This window comes from Athene noctua, chromosome 1, assembly GCF_965140245.1.
Source record: "Athene noctua chromosome 1, bAthNoc1.hap1.1, whole genome shotgun sequence".
Lineage (NCBI taxonomy): Eukaryota > Metazoa > Chordata > Aves > Strigiformes > Strigidae > Athene > Athene noctua.
The window spans coordinates 69,147,370-69,167,605 of NC_134037.1; the positions used below are offsets into that span (position 1 = coordinate 69,147,370).

The window sequence follows — 20,236 nt, forward strand, 5'->3', positions numbered from 1 at the left end:
TTTGCAGCTTCAAGATTTGAAAACACTGGCACTCTTGAAGGAAGGCATTTTCACAAATTGTCAGATTATTAGTAAAAGCCTAACTTTTTTTGTGGGGGGAAGTTGTTAATCATAAAGCATAGAGTAGGTTAAAACCGCTCAACATAATCTTTCTGAATAGCCACTGCAATTGAGGGAGACTTGTTTTCTCCAATTCTACCAGAACAGGAATAATAAAAAATGGAACTCGGGGATTAACTGTCACTAGGACACTCCAAAAGAAAAACATCTCCTTGATTTTTCCCCACACACCCACCAGAAAAGCCGTGCCTTCAGAGCTGTACCTGAGCAGTTTATATTTGGAAATGAAGGCTTTTGCGCATCCGTGCTGTGAACACTTGTAGGGGCGCTCCCCTTTGTGCGCGTAAGTGTGGACTGTGAGCTTGTCAATGGAATCAAATATCTTCCCACAGAGTCGGCAAGGGTAACTGTCTGGCTGCTTCACTTCTCTTCCCTTCAACAGTGAAGACCGGCTGTTTCTCCATTTAGGTATAAACCTCACGAGAGCATCACACGTGCTTCCTGAGCTGGCACAGCTAAGCTTTGCAGCAGAGGAACAGGAAAGGGTCCCAAAGCACTGAGCAATGCTTTTGCCTCTCAGTTTCCCTTTGAGTTTGCTTTTTGCTTTTACGGGTCCCAATTTATTTGGTGGTCTGAACCTGGTGGTAAGGACTCGATCTTTATGGATGCACTGGTGAGATTCCAGCAGAGCAAAAGTTGCAAAAGTGCTTCTACAGCTGGAGCATATCCAAGGGTCTACAGGCTCTTTCTGTAATGAGAACAGAACAGTTTGGTCTCATTAGCCATTCTAAGAAAAGGCTGTGTTCTTCTCACTGACCCTACACCTGCTCTTGGTCTTTCCCAAGACCTGTTCTTTCCTTGGCAATATTTACTTCAATGTACTACCACACAGCTGTTCAACTGGAAATGGATTCTCTTTAGGAGTCTATAAACTCAAAGAAAGAAAAAAAAAGGTTGACCGAATACCCATTTCCATGTTTTTGTTTAGCATTTACTATAACAGTCCTGAGTCCTTCGCCTTTGTTTATCTGTGCTTACTGAATTTCAGAGTCTCTACATTTGTTCCTTTTATGGAATCACTCATAAAAGCAGGTGCAAATTGTGCTTTATCCTTAGGCTGACATAATTTATCTGCTCTTGCAACCATACAAAAAAATGGGTGGGTTTCTGCACACAAATGTAGTCTAGCCATACAAGATTTCCCTATGTTTTGGGCTGACTTGATGCTTTACCAGACAGCAATGGTCAACGCCTCCAGGAGAGACTTCCCCACTTAGCTTGGTATTTGGCATTAGACTTTCTCAAACTCAAAGAAACACCTTAGGCTGGAGGATCTCAAGCCTATCCTGACTTAGAGGCAATAAAACATTTTCTTTTGGCAAGCAATGCATTATTTGGAAGTGTTATTTCTGTGGAAATAAGAGGTCTACTGGATTCTTTTGAATTCACTATAAATACTGACATTCTAAAAATTCCAATGAAAAACAATTACAAAAAAATCCCAGTAAATGATGAAATGTACTTCCAATTAATACATGACCATGTACTTCCTTAGCTGTCTCTATATTTTACATAAGTTTCTCATAAACTGTCCATACTTTCCTTTACTCTTGGGCTAGCTTGCTCTGGAGAGCATGGTGAGGCTATGTCCACTCTGTCTTTACTTACAGATGGAGCACTCTTCTCTCTTCATGTTTGATGCTGTGGCTCTCCCACACCTTCTTTCTGAAGGCCTCATACGCAAAAGCAGCAATGGGGTTACTTCAGAGCACCTCTGAATTCCTGGTTTATTTGTGTTTCCTGTTTAACATTTCCTTCTAGCTTAGGTATCAATCTTCACAGCCATATTTTCAACACTTAAACCTCTCCTCTCATTTTAAGGATTCCCACCATCATACAGAGGGGAAGGTATTGGGAATAGAAGAGAAGGGTTTTTGCACGGAAAAGACTGAAATAATCGGTGCATCATCTGACCATCCTGTCAGAGCACAACAAAGGGGAATTGGTGAAAAAAGTCTGAGGCTGGACAGCTTGGTTATCTACAAATTAATGCCAATCTTAAGTCTTTCCAACACATCCCACTGGTGCCACTTACTCCTAGCTACATCTAATGGCGTCACTGGATTACAAACACAGGAGAAAAACAGCCTTTCTCTGAGTAGCTGTTTGGTTAAAATGGCTCTTAGCTTTGTGTTAGCCAACTACTCTATGGTCTACCCGAGCATTACCAGAGTTACATAAATGGAGAAAGAAGGTGAATGAACTGTAATTCACTATGTCTGGTGATGGCTTGAATGCAGATTGGAGGTACTTACTGCTACTGGGGGCAAAGGACAGACATCAGATTCTTCTTTAATGAAGACTGCAGAAGCTTCCATAAATTTGGCATAATCGGCAGCATACCATACTTTCAATTCTGTGTGGGGTTCAATTGGCTGTGAATGGAAGAAATCAGCACATCTTTAATTCTGGCAATTATACTAAATTATTCTGAAGACTGGAGGGGCGGAGGTGTGCAATTTAGTAGTTCTTACTGAAGTTGCATTCTTTGAATCTGTTTAAATTACTGGTAGCTTAGTTTCAAGATTGAAGCACTTTTTGAGCATTACTATCCACTGGAGTTTGACACTTTCACAGTTTCTAAAAGCAGAAATGCATATGTACAGAGATTGGGGGTGGGGTGGCAATAGCAGGAGGGCTGCCTCAGCTTCCATGAGCTTTGCTCAGTGAGATGTATTTGTCTGTGATGTCCAGACATACAGAAGTCTTTCCAAGCAATATCCCATGCCCCTTTGTTGATGTCTCAAAGCCCACTGGACACAACACTTAACTATAGGGTACAGGCAAAGAAAAACACATCGTGAATGCACAACGGCTCGGGTGCCTCCTGGATAAGACACACTCACTGAGCACGGGTGCAGAGTTGAGCACTGTGTGTACCACAAGTCAAATTTGCGCGTTTTCATGCGCTGGCTTTAACGTGTTAGGCTCACTATGCATATGCTTTATTGTATCTGCCTTCCTTCCACTGAAGCCTTCCCACACAGGACTAAGGGAGCTCATAATCTGCAGTCTCCCATCGAGACATGTCTGCCCAAATCTTTCCTTGGACTGGACTGTGACCTCCTCAGACAAATACATTCAGTCAATAATGCAGCAAATAGAAACAGAGAAGAGTGATTACATTCACTGGCTAAAGATCTAACTTTGGGGTCATGATTTATATGACTCTCTGGCCCTGTACACAATTTTCTTCATCTATAATAAAACCCAACATTGTTGCAACTGTACTTGTAGTTTTATTTTAACTAAGCTAAACTTGTGTCACTGAAAAGAACAAACTAGCCTGGAAGGAGACCAGCTGAGTCTTATTCCATAAAATGTGACATCTTAAAACGCATTTATTTTATAACATTGGTGATAAGCATGGTATGTGAAAGACAACTTAGATTGTGAATGCTGACAGGTGACAGATAATTTATGTGTATAATGTTGAAAACTGAACTTCTGAACTCTCAAGCACAAGCCTGTTTGCTAACTACAACCAGTATGGGTTGGTTGTACGTTTTGATAACACCTGGCCTAAACTGAAATGGTATGTGCTGCATTCTCCACTAAATAAAGGACATGAGGCAGAACCACCAACTAGGAGGCCGATCATGCGTTGTGCTTCTGCACACAGTCTATTTAGGTGGAGAAAAACAAGCCTGGGGAAGCTCCACAGAGACAAATGCCTGGGGATGCCCTGGAATCTTGGCCAGCGCCACCGCAGACTAGTATCCACAAACAACTGCACAGCAGGACACGGTCATGACTTTCTGCCTGACATTCCTGGACCAGCAGCGATCTCTTCTGTGGGAAGCTGAGACCTAGTCAGTGTGACTTCAGAGGGAGAGCAAGTGCATCAGTGTGTGAAACAAGTCAAGTAAGGCAAAAGCTCTCATCTCTCAAGCCCTGGCTTGCATCAGAAATAGTGTGGCCAGCAGGGACAGGGAAGGGATCTTACCCCTGTACTCGGCACTGGTGAGGCCACACCTCGATTCCTGTGTTCAGTGTTGGGCCCCTCACTACAAAAAGGACATTGAATGACTCGAGCGTGTCCAGAGAAGGGCAACGAAGCTGGTGCAGGGTCTGGAGCACAGGTCGTACGGGGAGCGGCTGAGGGAACTGGGGGTGTTTAGTCTGGAGAAGAGGAGGCTGAGGGGAGACCTCATCGCCCTCTACAGCTCCCTGAAAGGAGGGTGCAGAGAGCTGGGGATGAGCCTCTTTAACCAAGTAATAAGCGATAGGGCAAGAGGTAATGGCCTCAAGTTGCGCCAGGGAAGGTTTAGACTGGATATTAGGAAGCATTTCTTTACAGAACGGGTTGTTAGGTGTTGGAATGGGCTGCCCAGGGAGGTGGTGGAGTCCCCATCCCTGGAGGTGTTTAAGAGTAGGGCTGACATAGCGCTTAGCGGTATGGTGTAGTTGAGAACTGTCAGTGCTAGGTTAACGGTTGGACTCGATGATCTTCAAGGTCCTTTCCAACCTAGCTGATTCTGTGATTCTGTGATTTAGTAAAACTGAGATTAACCACCAATATCCAAAGCCACTACAAATTGTCATTTACTCAGTTTCACACATGACAGTAAGAGAAAGCTATTGAAGCACCCATGCAAAACTCTTCTGTCATCAGACAAATAGCAACTGTGGTTGATTTTTACTTCCTCACAATTCCTTTTTTTTTTTAAAGCACTTATTTCCAGGGACTGCAGTCATTAGGTCAGCAAGTCTGCTAATGGTGCTGTTAGTATGCCACTTACATGTATGCTTTTGTAGCTTCAATTTCATGTCACTGAGATCCCACCTCTCCGTAAAAACAGTGAGAAGAGGAGCCAATCTTTCTGCTCCTAATTTAGCAGACTTCATTCAAAATATCTTGAAAAAATGTCTTTATAACCAGCCCTAAGGCAGCCTCATCCTGTGACCAGCAGGGTGTGCCTAAGCATAGCAAAAGGCTATCTCTTCTGCTGACCAGGACAAAATCTGCAGGATAACACAGTACCGTGAATGATACTGGAACTTAAGAGAAATAAAACCAAAACAATTCCCTATGATACACAGCACAGTAAAGGTTACAAGACACATTCCTCATCGTAAGATACTCTTCGTGTCAGTACATGGGATGCAACTCTCCATTGATGACAATGAGCAGACTTCTGCTGAAGTCAGCAAAGAGCCACTGAAAATTGTAAGTTACCAGATCATAACTACAACTTCTTAGAAAAGCATTTGTTCATGCTTCCCAAATACAGTATTATTAATCCTATCAATTCTACAGAGCATGCACTGTCAAATCAAACTGAAATCTCAAACGGTATGGATTGCATCAGAAACTCAAACACAGCCTAAACAATGTCTCAAATTAACATATGCTGGTTTAAATTGATTTTCTTTTTTAAAAATAATTATTTTAATATTAATTCAAAAGCAATTATACTTCATACTATTATAAAATACTTTGAAAGTGTAAAATTTTATCGCTGTTAACTTATTCTCACATCATCCTGTGTAGTAAATATTCTTCTCCTCACTGTGTAGGTGGAGACACAAAAATGAAGGAACAAAAATAAACACTACTATCCCAAGAAATGTGTGCCAGTCTTGGAAATTAAACTGAAATGCTTGATTTTAATCCCACAGCAACTTCTTTTGACTAATATTCTTTCTTTTTATTACTTTTAATGTTGCTCACAATGATATACAAGCATTAATTTAACAACAAAAAAGGAAAACAATGAATGTTCAACCTACAGACTTTAGTTTCCTAAGTGTACAAAACAGTAAGTTCTGATGAAAACAAACTTTGCCTGAGAAAGCAGCCAAAACATCAAAAACCAAGACTGTATGTTCTAGTATGATTTATAAATACAGAATACTTTGCTCTCTCTCCTCAGACCAAGATGCAGTCCAGAATCTCTAACATAAACTGATCATTTCATGACAACATTGCAGTATTGTAAGTTCTGCAGTTAAATCTTCAGATTTAACGAGCATGGAGAATAGTACATAAAGACTCTACACAGCACTCTGTTCTTGAGCACCTGGTAATGTGCTCAGAACACAATGTGTCCAAAAATGTAATAAAGGAAAGGAATGTGTTTGGTTTTTTCCAGGATGAAGTAGGGTTGAATGTAACAATGCTAAATAATCTCCCCATGTACCTGCTTGGAACTAAAGACCTTTACAACATTCACGTTTAAACACCTCCATCACGAATGATACTTCTGTCTCCCTCTGCTCAGTTTCTTCGCTACCCACAACAGCAAGTACACACCACCTTTTATGGGAAAACCCCACTGCTTGCTTTACTATGGATGAAGTGATATAAAAGGTGGTATGTAATAAAGACCCAGTTGGCAGAATATAATCAATCTTTCATCTGTAAAAGGGTTAGCCTTTCAGAACCTTTGCCTATAAATTTCCATTTCGATGATGGGTGAAGCAATGTGGGTTTAACTACCTTAACAGTTGTGAAGTAGACTTCTCCACAGTGCTGATAAGCCACAAGGGTCTGCTCTTCTTGGTTCCGGGCTAGCCGGACAAACATCATCCAGTTTCCACAGTCTTCATTGGGAGTGTCCAGAAAGTACTTCCCTCCATCTTTCAATACCTGAAACAAAGAGGGAGGACGGGAAAAAGAACATGATAAAACCAAGGCACGTTAGTTTTCCTTAAGTTGGAATCATGGCTGTCAGTTATTTACCCTGTCTTGGTGGTGGTATGTCCTTTGAAATAGTGGTTGTTTTGAAACAGATCACTCCTAAAGAATATTGAGTGCAAAAGAAAGTGAAGAACGAATGCGTGTCATGCACCCAGCTACTAAAATAACTGTAGGCCATTGTATGTATTTCCAGTTTATATTTCAACATTTTTATGTTATATAAAGATAATATAAGAACTAAGTGCAGGCAGGTAGAAAGATAAGCTTTATGCCTTAATGTACTTCCTGAGTACTTGATAATCTCAAACTTCAGTACTGTATTAATGCTACATTTTGCATGGAACTATTGTGTAACCTGTGTAATAAGTCCAGAGAGGTTACAAACAATATAATGACATTTTAACAGTCTTCCCTTTTTCCCCTTAACAATGCAAAAGTAAATACAAATGAACAGTTGTGCCAGAAAGATCTCTTTCTTTTTGCTTTACTTCATTCTTCCTAGATTCCTTTCCAAGAGAATGCTTCTACGAGTGAAACACTCCTGACCTCATACAACACAGTTGCTTTTCTGCAACCTAGTCTCAGACACGGACAGTTGAAGCTGCACAACAGGTATCAGCACAGCAGGTATCTGGTCTACTAACCACATAACTGAGCACTTCATTGTAAAGAAAAGCTGCATTCCCATTGCTTCTGAGACCTATTTTTATCTAACTTTGTCATGTTTGTAATGAAAACACCTGCCTGTTGGACAAGTTTGGTCACATACTCAGAATGCTGCTAGGGAGAAGTCAAAGCAGTTACTGCTGTAATGTGGAAACCTGGGACTCTAAGTCTCCTCTTCTGCAGAAACAGTCCATTCATCAGCCAGAGCTGTGTCTCACACTTTTAAGCAAATGGGTCTGACTGGTAAGAGGATAGGGTGTGGCTTACAATGGCTTGGTGAAGAGGAAGGAACTGGGTGCTTAGCTCATCCGTGCTCACAAGCTTGTTAGAGAAGCACGTTTTCTGCCTCTGTAAGGACAAAAGTGTCTCATAAAAAGATGGAAGAAAAATAGTTATGAAGAAGAACAAGTCTTCTCTGGTGTCAACATGCCATGAAAATCCTACAGAAGGACAGTGTTACTTTCCTGGCAGGCCATTCACATTACTTCCATGAACAAAAGAAGTTTTACAGCGATTACTGAAGCTATTATTTTTGCTCTCAAACAAAATTACAGAATAATCTGTACCTATGCCTTCCTCCACACCACACAGTGTTTTCCAGTCCTAAGCTTTTGGAGAAAGCTCAAATGAAGACATAAAGCATGTCACAGGACAGCTGCTACTTGTCCCTCTCTCCTGGGGGGTGAGAGGGCATGATATGAGATGCAGGCTCTAGAAGAACCGTGACCTGTCGGGAAATCCTGATGGATGCTGTGGCTTGACCACAAACTTACTGTATGACAGAGAGGTGTGCCCAGGCACGACCCCCTGCAGCAAAATGCAAAGACCGGGAGGTAGAGGATTATGATAAACTATCACTCCCAAGGAATTCCTGTGGGAAAGGATGTGCATGTAGGTATGTCTAAGCTAGGCTAGTCATGAGAGGTCACTATCTGTACTGGATAAAATACAAACAATAGCGTCACAGTCCAGATGAGACGCTCAGTATCTGCACATGCAGCAAGGGATGGTACCAGCCCTAAGTAACAATCTGACTAAATAAACTGAGTTAGCGCACTGTGTGTCAATGTTTATATATAATCACATTATTAAGACGTGTTTCCCCATCCCTGCACTGCTCTTCCCTACTAAGAAGGTGTCTTAGTACACATTTCCACCACAACTGCTAACTTAGTGCACAAACTTAACCCTCTCAGTGGCACGGTGTTAAGCATAAATCATTTTATCTGGAAAGACTATACTACCCTTGGAGACTTTCAGTAGCCACGCTCTGTGAAAAGTGTATCAAGAGCTATTTGACAAGTAAATCACCCCAGAAGTGGTAAAACTAGTAAGCAGGAAAGAAAACTTCTAGAAAACACAATATATAGGAACATTTTGGTACTTCAGGTTATGCTGTGCTGTCGAATAATGTGATCTACATTCATACATACAAATCAGAAATACAATTAATTAACTAGATCAGACGGCAAACTAACTGGTTGAAATACATAAATACACATGAACTGTTGAAGACACATATGCACTTCATAGTAAGTCACTGGATTTTTACCTGCAGGACTAGCCTGCTCTCATCATAGCGGGTCAGTTTTGTAGACAGTTGACCAACGTAAGGACCAAACTGTGTTCTCTTCTGTATTACTTTCTTTGCAAATACTCCAAGGACTGTGAATAAAAAAAGGACCAGTCTAATATTAATACAGACATCACAAACTATTTCTTGTATATTTACAGTTATGAAACTGGAGAGAAACACAATAGTGCAGAACACATGAATTCTTCTTCTAGACGAATAACCTAGGTAAATAATTCTAATGGGAAGAATCTAAAAAAGGATGTAAATATGTACACATATTTAAAAAAAAATGGGTATTACATTTAATTCAAAAGTGTCTAAAATCTATGACAATATATTAAACAGAGTATGCAACGCAAATGTGTTGATACTCTTCAATCTATAAGCTGATGTTATCATAGTGCTCTGCTTGTTGGAAAAATTTACAAGGTTACACTCTCCTAATATGAGTAGAGAGAATCTATAAAAACATAACATTAGCCATTTTAATTATTCTAGTTATTCTCCTGACTAATACCAATGATGCCACACAAGAGGCACCTTGTCATTCTCTTTCTGAAATGCAATCTAGGCAAGATTAATTTTACACAGGTAGCTGTGGAAAAATTATACACTAAGGATGTTGTTCCCTTGTTCCAATTTGGGCATTCAAATTGCCCTGCCCTCAAAAGGAAACAACAGTCTTTATATAATATGAAGATGCGGTAAAAGGTAAATTAACCCCCTGTATTCTTTTGAGTTTGCATAGGGTGGATGAGGGATGTTATTTACTATTTTGTTTCTGACCTCTTATTGAATACTCCTTCCTGGTTTTGCACGCTTGGGGAAAAGAGAATATATAATAGTGCATGGCTGTTACTATTAGATACAAATTCAACATTCATTAAACTTGTATTGACTGAATAGGGCTGATTGCCCACAGCTAAATGTCACACCAGCTCTGGCTCATGTCCTGTCGTCAGTCTACGCACCAAAGTTACTAGAAATCAGTCATAAAAAACAGTAGCTGAATGTGAGCTTTAGCTGTGCTCAGCTGAAAACAGTCTTCATACTGTTAATACCCAATGATTATGCCTGAGTTATTCATGAAAACAAGCCAGTGTTAGTATTTTTGTCTCCTCTTTCTCAAATGTGGGAAAAAGAGCTAAAATACTTACTCTGCTGGTTTCCAGCTCGCAGCTCCAACACTCGCAAAGTGAGGTAATGAGGTAGGGTGAGACGGGCTCGGCTAGGAATAACCCTATCTTTAGCCCTGATGAGTGGTCCGTGGAGTTTGCATTCTCCTATAAGGCTTTTACCGCAATCCTCACACCCTACAAATCCAGAAAAGGGAACCTGTTACTAAAAATGACATACTGCTCTCCAATTTAGTCTCTTCTATAATTTTGCCACCTTGAGAACACGTCTTGAATTACCCATGCTTTTCTTCAAACCACTGTTCTACATTAGATATCAAAAAGATTATTTGCAAGCCAAAACTGAACTAGGAAGGTTTGAAGTAACACCTCCAGTTTGTGCATTCTCTCCTGTGCAAAGTGGTGGGTCCTGACCTCCAAAGATTTATACACGTTCGTCTGCAGTATCATGAACTCTGCCTTTGAAGACTAGGATGGCAGCAAAACTGGAGCTCACAGCATGCACACCTATAAATCAAGGTGCACACATTTATAAAGAAATGAGAAGGGCAAAGTGCTAATAATAACCAAGGTAATTTGCAGAGATCCAAGGAGTTCAGGAAAGATCACTGTGACTTTGTGAGCCTGCACAGACCAATCTCAGTGGAAGACAAGACCCTTGGTGTACCATGAACAATGAGTACGATGGGTCTTACAGTCACAACTCAGTTGACAAGGGCAGCCTGCTCACACACCATGCTGCCTGTGGAAGAAAGCAAAAGGGGCACGCTGCATCTCCCAGTCTCTGTTTCACAATAATGACATCTGCAGGCTGAACACACAAACCACGCAGGAAAGTCATTAAATACATGTCTGCAAACTGACTTTCCCGTAGCACAGTGAGATATTTTTGGTTCAGTGTAGCTCAAACCTGTTGCCAGGGAAACTTATATGGAGCAGCGACACAACTGAGCAATGAGACTCTCCAGCAGAAGGTCATCCCGGCACTGGTGTCACACAGGGCGATGGGAAAAAGGGGACTTCTTGCACAAAACCTTTTTATAGACAGTAGAAACCAAACCAGTGAGCCAACAACGCTTTACAACGGAGTTAAAAGGAAAAGCTGATACTGGTCACCCATGACCACCACATTTTGTTTTACTTCTGAAACTCTGTGGAGCAAGTCTATTCAGTAAGTGACAATAAGAAGCAGAGGAGGGGAGCCAGAACAGCCAAGAGAGTCCAAGGGAGCCACAGGACGCTGTAGCAGAGACTGGGACAGGAGAGGTCAGTCTTCACCACAGACCAGGGCTCATGGCCAGAGAGGTCAAAAGATGCGTAAGGGCTCAGGGGACACCCCCTGGAGAGACAACGGAGATGGTCTTTGAGAAAGGACAATAGCACCATAAATGTCATATTCAGGGTAGCTCAAAAAGGTTTCAGTTTGTAAACATAAGTAGGCACCTGACTAAATTATACGCCGCAAGAGTCTGGTCCCAAATCTCCCAAAATAAGCTGAAAGTGTTCCTTCCAAGTTCTTTGGGTTCTCCATGAACTCTAAAAGAAGAGGTACACTTGGGTGTTCATCAGGCTGCTGTAGTCCATATTTTTCACTAATTTGGGGACCATGTCATAGTTTTCTTTTCCCATGGCTCCCAGACCGCACACCTGCACTATGAATAGCCGAAACACATGATTTTTTTTGCTAGTGCTACAGACCAAGAACATGCCACTCTACAGCCACCACTTAAAAATGCACACACACACACACACAAAAAATACAGCTGCAAGGCAGATTTTTCTTGTTACACACTGTTTTATGTACCTGAAAGTCCTTTACAGCTAGGCTGCAAGGCAAAAAATATTTTCTTGGTGATTTAACTTAACTGGCTTTTAAATAAATTCCCAAGAATCTACGTCTTCTGAGGACAACAAAATTATGAGGGTTTCCTGAGCTTACCTAGAATAATAGCGACTTTGTCTCAAGTCAAACAGCTCCTGCTTGGAGAGTCATTGTATGCAAACTGCTGAAAAAACATTACCAAAAGCAAAATGGAGACAAAGAACCGCTGTTAGAGAGAGGATGTATCTAATCGTAAAGTACACGACCTTATCAATCCATGCCATGCCTCTGTGATTCATCACTGCTGAGCTCCTGAGCAAACCTTCCAGCTGCCCCAGGGCAGTGCCCACCATGGAGGCCCCAGGGTGGGCAGCTCACAGGAAGACTGGAAATGGAAAGCAGGGAAAAAGCATCTCCCCTTGAATCAGCCTCTAAATTCAACACTAGTGCCCCATTAGCTAATTCCCCTTGCTCCTCCGGATCTAAGACATAAGGTATGAAACAATTCCTGTGGTGTGGGTGCTGGGGAGGTACTCCTTCAAAATCAGGGACCACTTTGCATCCGAACAGGTGCTGAGCATGCCACCGAGGCTAGGGGCTGCAGAGACGGCTCCCCAGATGGCATGCCTAACTGGCGGGATGAGACCATCAGCTAGCACTGAATCAAATTAGCTGCAGAGCTGGAAGTGGTTTTTAAGCACCTTGCTAGTATGGCTTGGGATTCTGAACTGGCATCACTGTGCAGCACCCTGAAATACCCGGAGCTGCCCAAGACTTGTTCTAGGATTTTTGATGTTTTATTACATGGGATATTAAGATAACTAGATGAATTAGTTGTTTAACAGGCATCCTGGAATTACATTCACTACACAGTGGTTTTGATCCCACACCAGCATGTTAGTACCCTGACTCTGAATTTACTGCACAGTAAAAACTACCAGGTGTATCAGAAGCACAGGATTGGACCACAATAAATATAGTAACTTTAGGGACTACCCTGGGGAACAGGGTTCTTTGTAACTTCTTCCCCCCAGACTAACAGTGTAAAACTGTCAAGTTCACATTCTTCATCAGAGATAATTACAGAACAAGTCACACAATCCTTGGTATTTCAGTGCTAAATTACAGATGCTGTTGGCAAAGGAACGTATGCATTATCATCGCTGCAGCACGGCACTGGTTTGCAAAACTCACACAGATTTTATGCCCTTTTAACTTGGCTGCTTAAGTAAAATGTAATTTTTTCAACAACAGCCTCAGAACACACTCTAACCTGTTCTGAAATATGGAGCAGCCAGCTATGGAAACAACACACACTTTGTTGAATTAGCCCTAGGAATAAAATACACTTGGTTAGAAAAATCACTTTCTGTGAAGAAGGCTTTTTCTGCTTTTTGTTAGGCACTTTAGTACCTCACTTGATGCTTTTACAGTTTCCCTGCTCCCTTAAATTGTATTTACACAAAATTAATGGACTCGATGTAACTTTTACAGGAATACTTGATAATGTGCAAGCATGCAAGAAAAAATAAAGCTGCCTCAGTTCCTCTGCTTTGCTGTGATTTAGATGAGCAGGCAACAAAAAAGAAATAAACGAGATTCACAGGGATTACAAGCTGTTAAAAAACAGGTAGTGTCATTTACTATATCTTTAGAGCAGCAGTGCTAGATTGTTTTTGTTCTTTCTCTGTCTGGAATGATTCTGAAGAAGTTCCTTTTTTATCTATCTGCAGACAAAACTACACAAGCTAATAGATCTTGTAGCTGGCAAAATATTTATTTTGCTGGACTCCACTGCAGCAGTAGGGAGGCACACATACAGATAGCCCAGTACGGGTGCAGGTGCAGACTCCAACCAGGCTGTGGGTGTGCAGCCACAGCCTTATCACAGGGATGAGGTGCTCCTGCCCAGCGAACTGCCGCCGAACGGGCTAAGAGCAGGGTATGTCTCCTGTACACCCCAGCCTGGTACCCCTGCACCTGAATGCATCTGCTCCCACTTCTGCCCAGCCGTTGGGAGGCACGGCCGGCAGCCATGGCTTCCTCCTGCCCTCTGGGTCACCGGAAGAATGACACCCGCTGCCTGCAGGATGCACTCCCACCCCACGAGCACACCCAGCTCACCGCAACACTGGCAGCCATGTTCCTGGGGAGGGGAATGGGCTGAGTGTGGCTCACCTGTACTGTTCTCACCATCCTGGTGCTTCCCCCAAGTCCAGGTCTAGGTCTAGGTGACAGCTCTCCTTCGGGCAGACTACAGCCTGGCAGCCTTGGTGCCCAGCTTGCCTCGTCCTCCAGACGGCTCTGGGGCTGGCCACACTGCACGGGGACAAGCTCCCGCGGCCAGCAGTAGCCAAGCTGGCACGGTAGCTTGGGCAAGCTGGACTTGAGCACAGTTAACAAACTCAGGTTTCCAAAACAGCAGCAGCTTTGGAGCACCGTGCCACCCCCACAGGCACAAGCCCAACCTCGGGGAGAGCTCATTAGCGTGGGCAAGGAGCCACAGGCTGCAGTTACACAAAGTCCGGCTGCAGAGATAACAGGAGCTATACATAGCCATACTAGGAACTGCAATCACTGTCGTGATAGCTCAAACATACCACCAGCTCCTTAACCAATCAGCCACAGAACACCACTTTTTAAAATCAGTTTGCTAAAAAACTAGATGCCTATCAGGCAGTCCTTCCTGCGTTTTCTTCAACTTCTACTTTCAAGTGAGACTTTACGGTACCTGAATGCTTCGGTGGCCCACAAGATGCCTGCAGTATGATTCACGTGCCCTGTGAAGGCAGAGGTAAATCATTGCTTTTAAAATGTCCACTTCGAACAAGAAGCCCTGTGAGAAACGATCGTCGGCTGAGCAGTGCTTGATATTTGCTGTGCTGTTTTGCAGCATTAGAATTAGCTCCTGTACACAGAGGGAACAAAGATCAGTGTACACAGCAGTCCAAATCCTAGCCTAATTACAATCATAAGATTTGCATAGCAAAAACCAGTAATTTTTCCCAGAGTAAAACTGTACTGCTCCATTAGCCTTGTTCAGATTTCACGTGGAGGAAGACTGCAAAAATACCTTGTGGACATTTTCTGTCTAAGATACACTACATGTACAGTATGCCAGTCTTGGTTCTTCTTACCCAAACATACATGAGCTTTTCCTGCCCTGTGGTTTGTTCTGCAGTACCCCTTGCTGGAAAAGCTTGAAAACCTTGTTCTACAATATAATTTATTTGGCAAAAAATTCAAAGTACTTAATTAGCAAACAGTTAATCCCAAATTATCTTCCCATTATTGTGGGCCACTGTTACACATTTCCTCTGTAAAAAACGTTTATGAAAGAAGCCTTACATGTCCTGTTTGATGTGCAAAGTGCATTTACAAAGAAGCTGAAGCTTTTATTAATAATTCATCCTATTTATATTATAGTAAAATAGAAGTTGTTATAATTACCAGAATTCAGAATAATTTTATTCAAATCCCATTAACTTCTGATATTTGGTCATGCTAAATTTCCTAATGACTGATCTTCACTTTTTAACTGTAATAACAGATGCCTAGTCCAACACAAAAACAGATGAACATTTCTTCAATGTCTGTTTTTCATGTTTCTTCTATCTCATACAACAAAACCATGCTCAGCTCTGCATGAAGAAAAAGAAAAAAAAAAAAATCAAGAAACCACACTCCAGACTGACTGCAATCATAATTGCTCAGCTGAGCAAAGACTGAAAACTTGCACTTTCATGCACCATGCAGCATATTGAGAAGCAAGTATTATATTTTCCATAACTCCAGACACAAAATAACACACTCCCAAAAAAGAAGGGGAAAAAAAAATGTATTTACTCCTAAGTGCTTGAGAGGGTAACTTTGAATAGATTTCAAGCAGCCAGTTCCCACATCTTTGACACACGGAGACCCTGAAGCCTCACAGTCTCTACCTGGTGGCACCAGCACAGACACTGTGGGACATGCTTCTGGGACAACATCAGCTTCCTACGGAGATCTTGTGCTGTCGACTGCCATCCCCAGGCTTGCAGGTGAGTGGACCAGAGCCCTTGTGATGCTGGTGAAGGGGGAGGAGGAGTCCTGGTCCTGCACTGGGTGAGCAACACCCTGTGAGTAAATGCCTATCCCTCTTTTGGGGTCCCCTCTCCCCATGGAGGAGAACAGTAGGTGGTTTGCAAACATCCCAGCAACCATTCTTAACATTAAACATACTCATAGGAACATGACCTCACTCTACTAAAATGTGAAACTTAAAAAATGAGTTACTATATTTGGAGACAGATACAGAGAAATAAAACAGCAAACATGCCTTACTGCCACCCCATACATTCAGTCAGATCGGTAGGTCAAGCTAATTCTCTAAAACTGGGGCACAGCACTGCGGGTGAGCCCAGCCCTTAGGCATCCTGATCCAGACCCTGATCTGCAGTGACACTTTCCCTCACCTTGACTCCATCCTCCCTTTATACCCAAGAGATAGGAAGATTCAGAGGGAGGGTACATCCTTGGGTCTCCAGCAGTGGGAGATCACCCATCAAGGCACGTGTTCTTCTGCCTCATAGCAGAACAATTCTGTCCAGCACAGCTGTTCTTACAGAAGGATGCTTCTAGAAGAGAGGCTCAGCACTTTTCTGACTGTAAAGTAATCTTCTAACGCAAAGCACATATGCATTTTCCTGGCAGACACAAGTTCCAGTATGTAAACTCTTCAGAACTCCAAAGCTATTTGTTATACAAACATATAAAAGATAACAACAGCTATGATTCATTACTAGTTCCTAATAGGGAGCAATCATGATGACAGTCGAGCACATCTGGGAACAGTACATTTTTCGCCTGGTGACCATGAAGTACTACAACAGGCATAGCCAGAAGGAATTTAACCAGCTTCCCATAAAAAGTCATCCTCCCACAAATCCCAATGAGGCCTTCCACTGTGCTCCTTCCATCTGGCAAATCTTAGGAGCAAAACAGTTAGAGAAGCCTCAAGGAGCTCAGCCGGACTGTGAAATTCGGCTACGTGACTGCATAGAGCAGATTCAGCAGGTTCTGGCGAAACCTGTGCAGCAGGATACCTGTGCTCTGCTGGGTCTTACAAACTTCACAACTGGGAGGGAAAAAAAAGTTACCTACACTGCTCAAACACCAGAAAGGGCTGTAACTTACAGGACCTTCCTGCAAACTTAAAAGAAAAAAAAACCGCAAAACAAACAACAAACCAAATAGTAGGAAAAGTATGTAGGTGTGTTTATCAAGTTTAACTTCACTCTGCAGTCTAAGCAACTGCCTTATCAAAGTTCTTGGTAAGTTCATTCATCTAAAAATGACTAGAGATCAAAGCATTCATCGATTGAAAGCTAATTTAAAAAAATAATCTTTTTTTGGTTATTCTTGGGACTGAAACGTACATGTCACATTTCTGGTACACCACATGGAGTCTGGTTGCTATCAGAACCCATGTACATAACAAGCACAGTTCAAGTGAAGTCACCTCCCATAGTTTACATTTAATAGCTTCTAATCAGTACAAACAAAGAGACTTCTCTCACTGCTGAAAGCTAAATACATTTCAAAAAATCAAAATGAAAAATGCAGTTGGATTTTTCAGGTGTTTTTTTTTTTTCTTTCTCCCCCTCTCCCTTCACTGGCTTGGCATGAAATCATATAAAATTGCATCCAGAAACAGAGAAGGAAGTTAACAGCAAATTTACAGAAACAACTGCTATTTTTTATGTGAAACAGCCTCTGTCAGCATAGCCTGGTCCTAAGAAATGCCCAGCAAAAGCTTCCTGAAAGCCAAGCCTGCCAGGTGCACTCGGCCCATCTGCCCCAGCAGCAGCGGGTCCTGGAACAAGGCTGTGGTTCCTTGGCTGCGGCACCTTCTGGCTTTCCATCTTCACCAGTACTGTCCAAACTGCACAGCTTCCATACTGTGGACAGCAAAACTAAAACTGCCCTGTCCACAGAAATACAGACAGCCGTCAAGAGAGTCATATTTAAACTCATAAGCACCCTATGGCTCCTGGGCCACACGTTGGACCCCCTAATCTACACCTCTCACAGCACAAGTAGCTTTAATTGGTCTCAGGCACTTTTCTTTTGGGGAGATTTTTGGCAGGCTGTCTGATTTATGTTAGTGTCAGACCTTTTAGTGGATAATGTTAATGCTCCCGTTGCAGTTAACAGACACCAGAATCTTCTATCTTTGTTCCATCAGGAAAAAAATCAAGCACGTATGTCTTCCTAAATGAAGGAATGGATAAATACACCTGCACATAGCTGCATGCATGTTATCAAGTGCATTAATATAGTCAGCAATTTTATTCATGGCAGGTTAACACCCGTCAATTTCGATAACAAAGTGCAGCGATTCTAATTATTAATGCTTAGTATTAATTAGTTGAAATATTTCCAACCCTTGCAACATTCTCTTAAAAGGGAATCTTAGATTGGGTCTCTCTCTCCTTCACTGAACTTGGTTGTTACTGGCCACCAAGCCCAGATGTCATGTGGAGGAGGCTGGTGGAGAGCTTGGTGCCAAGAGCCACCTCTCCTTAGGAACCAGCCTAAATCAATTCTTGCTCTTCCACTTGTGACACAGCTTTCAAGATGGACTTGTGGGAACTTTCCCAGCAAAGTGCTAGCAGCCGGGATATACTTCCAGCAGCTTACTGGTAGAAAGAACCAGGCAGACAGACATGTTCTGGAGAAGGATATACGAGTTCACTGTAGGATGCAATGAGGAAGCCTGGCATGACAGAGCAAAAGAGATGCTGTATTCATCCTGCAGTTGGAGAACTTGAGGTCTTCAGAGGCAGTTACAACTAAACGAAGCAAGCTACGGCTACTGGGAATGAAAACATAGTGTAAAAACCAATGGGACCCACTTCTGCAGGTACAAGTCCATACATTCAGCTCTACTGATATGCAAGTAGCCACATTATGGACAAAGGAAGCCCATGTGGGGAAGTGAATACACAGACACTCATGACTGGTGGGGACTGAGACCTTGGAAGGCCAATCCTAAAATAACACTCCAAGACGTATTACATTCAGTGGAAGCTAAGTCTGAATAAAACTGGAAAATCAGTTAACTTTCTCAGTGAACCATACAAATCTCCCACTGGTATTCCAATTCACACAAAAGAACAAAAATAGTTTGGGTTGGTTTTTTTTTTTTGACTAATGAATCCTAAAGCATACGTTTAAAATACTGAAATGTAGGCTCTTTTAAACCACTGTTTTTTGTAAATGAAGGGTCATTAACAGTTTAGCAGAACAGCTTTAGTTCTTATTGTGCATCACCTTCCCAACAGAGGATGCAGCTAACAACTTCTGTTATCACTCGCCTAATTTCCACTACAAAAAGGATGCCTGATTCCCAGCTTCTCTGGGAACAAACAGGTAGGACACTTTCATTCTTAGCCTTTATGATCCTGTTAAATTATCCTCTTCTTTTAAGGCATGAAGTGATTTCTTTAAAAAAAAAAGCATAGACATTGGGAAGGTCTGCTGCTGAACAAAAATGTTTTTCTGTGAAAAAAAGACCCACACATGCAAGTCTCTGAGTTTCCATTTATCTGTTCCCTAAGATATACTTCTTTTTTCTACTTTAAAGACTTTAAATGGGAACCATAAGATAATTATCTAACATCTTGACTGTCACTGTATTAAAGATATTATGTCCACCTGAGCTTTAAAAGACTTATTAAGAAAGAATAATAATAATAAAATCGGCAGCATCAGATTAGGCAGTAGTATAGTACATTTCCCTTACAGTAACTATCCTCCTCAGGCATAAGGACAGCCTTGAGTCCAGTTCTCTGAAACAGAGAATTACAAAGTACATTATAGTGTATTTTGGAGAATTACACCTGAGAGTTGCAAAAATTTGCAGGTTTAGAAAAAAGTTGCAGATTTTTTTCTGCAGATGAAGAACTCTAAACTCAGATTATATCTCCATAAAGCTGTATTTTTTCTCCTGTTGACAGTCATTTCAGTTTGAGATTAAATAAAATACAAATACTTCTTTTATGTTCCTGATTAATTTGTAGTTTCTTTAAATTATTTCCAAAAGTCACAAAAATAAAAATAACAGTAACCATTACTAGAATCTAAGAAATGAGCTTGTAAAGCAAAATTGCAAAGAATTTGTTTCCATTTTCCTAGTTTCCTAGATCAAAGAACAAGATCAACAGATGGTAAAGGCATCACCCTGGGGGAAATGCACCATTCCTCAGATATGTATTTGTATAACCCTGGTC

At 41.8% G+C, this 20,236-nt stretch overlaps 1 protein-coding gene across 2 annotated transcripts in view; it reads right to left on the reverse strand.

Annotated features, from left to right (window-relative positions):
• The window catches only part of PLAGL1 (PLAG1 like zinc finger 1), a 51,655-nt gene that overhangs the window by 5,549 nt on the left and 25,870 nt on the right, over positions 1-20,236 (reverse strand). For both annotated transcript variants that reach the window (XM_074896473.1, XM_074896474.1), the window contains exons 3-7: positions 10,163-10,318; positions 8,982-9,094; positions 6,563-6,712; positions 2,376-2,495; positions 324-808 (exon numbers count right to left, since the gene is read on the reverse strand). In XM_074896473.1, the coding sequence (XP_074752574.1) occupies positions 324-808; positions 2,376-2,495; positions 6,563-6,712; positions 8,982-9,094; positions 10,163-10,318 (1,024 nt within the window). The remainder of the gene's footprint in view (positions 1-323; positions 809-2,375; positions 2,496-6,562; positions 6,713-8,981; positions 9,095-10,162; positions 10,319-20,236) is intronic.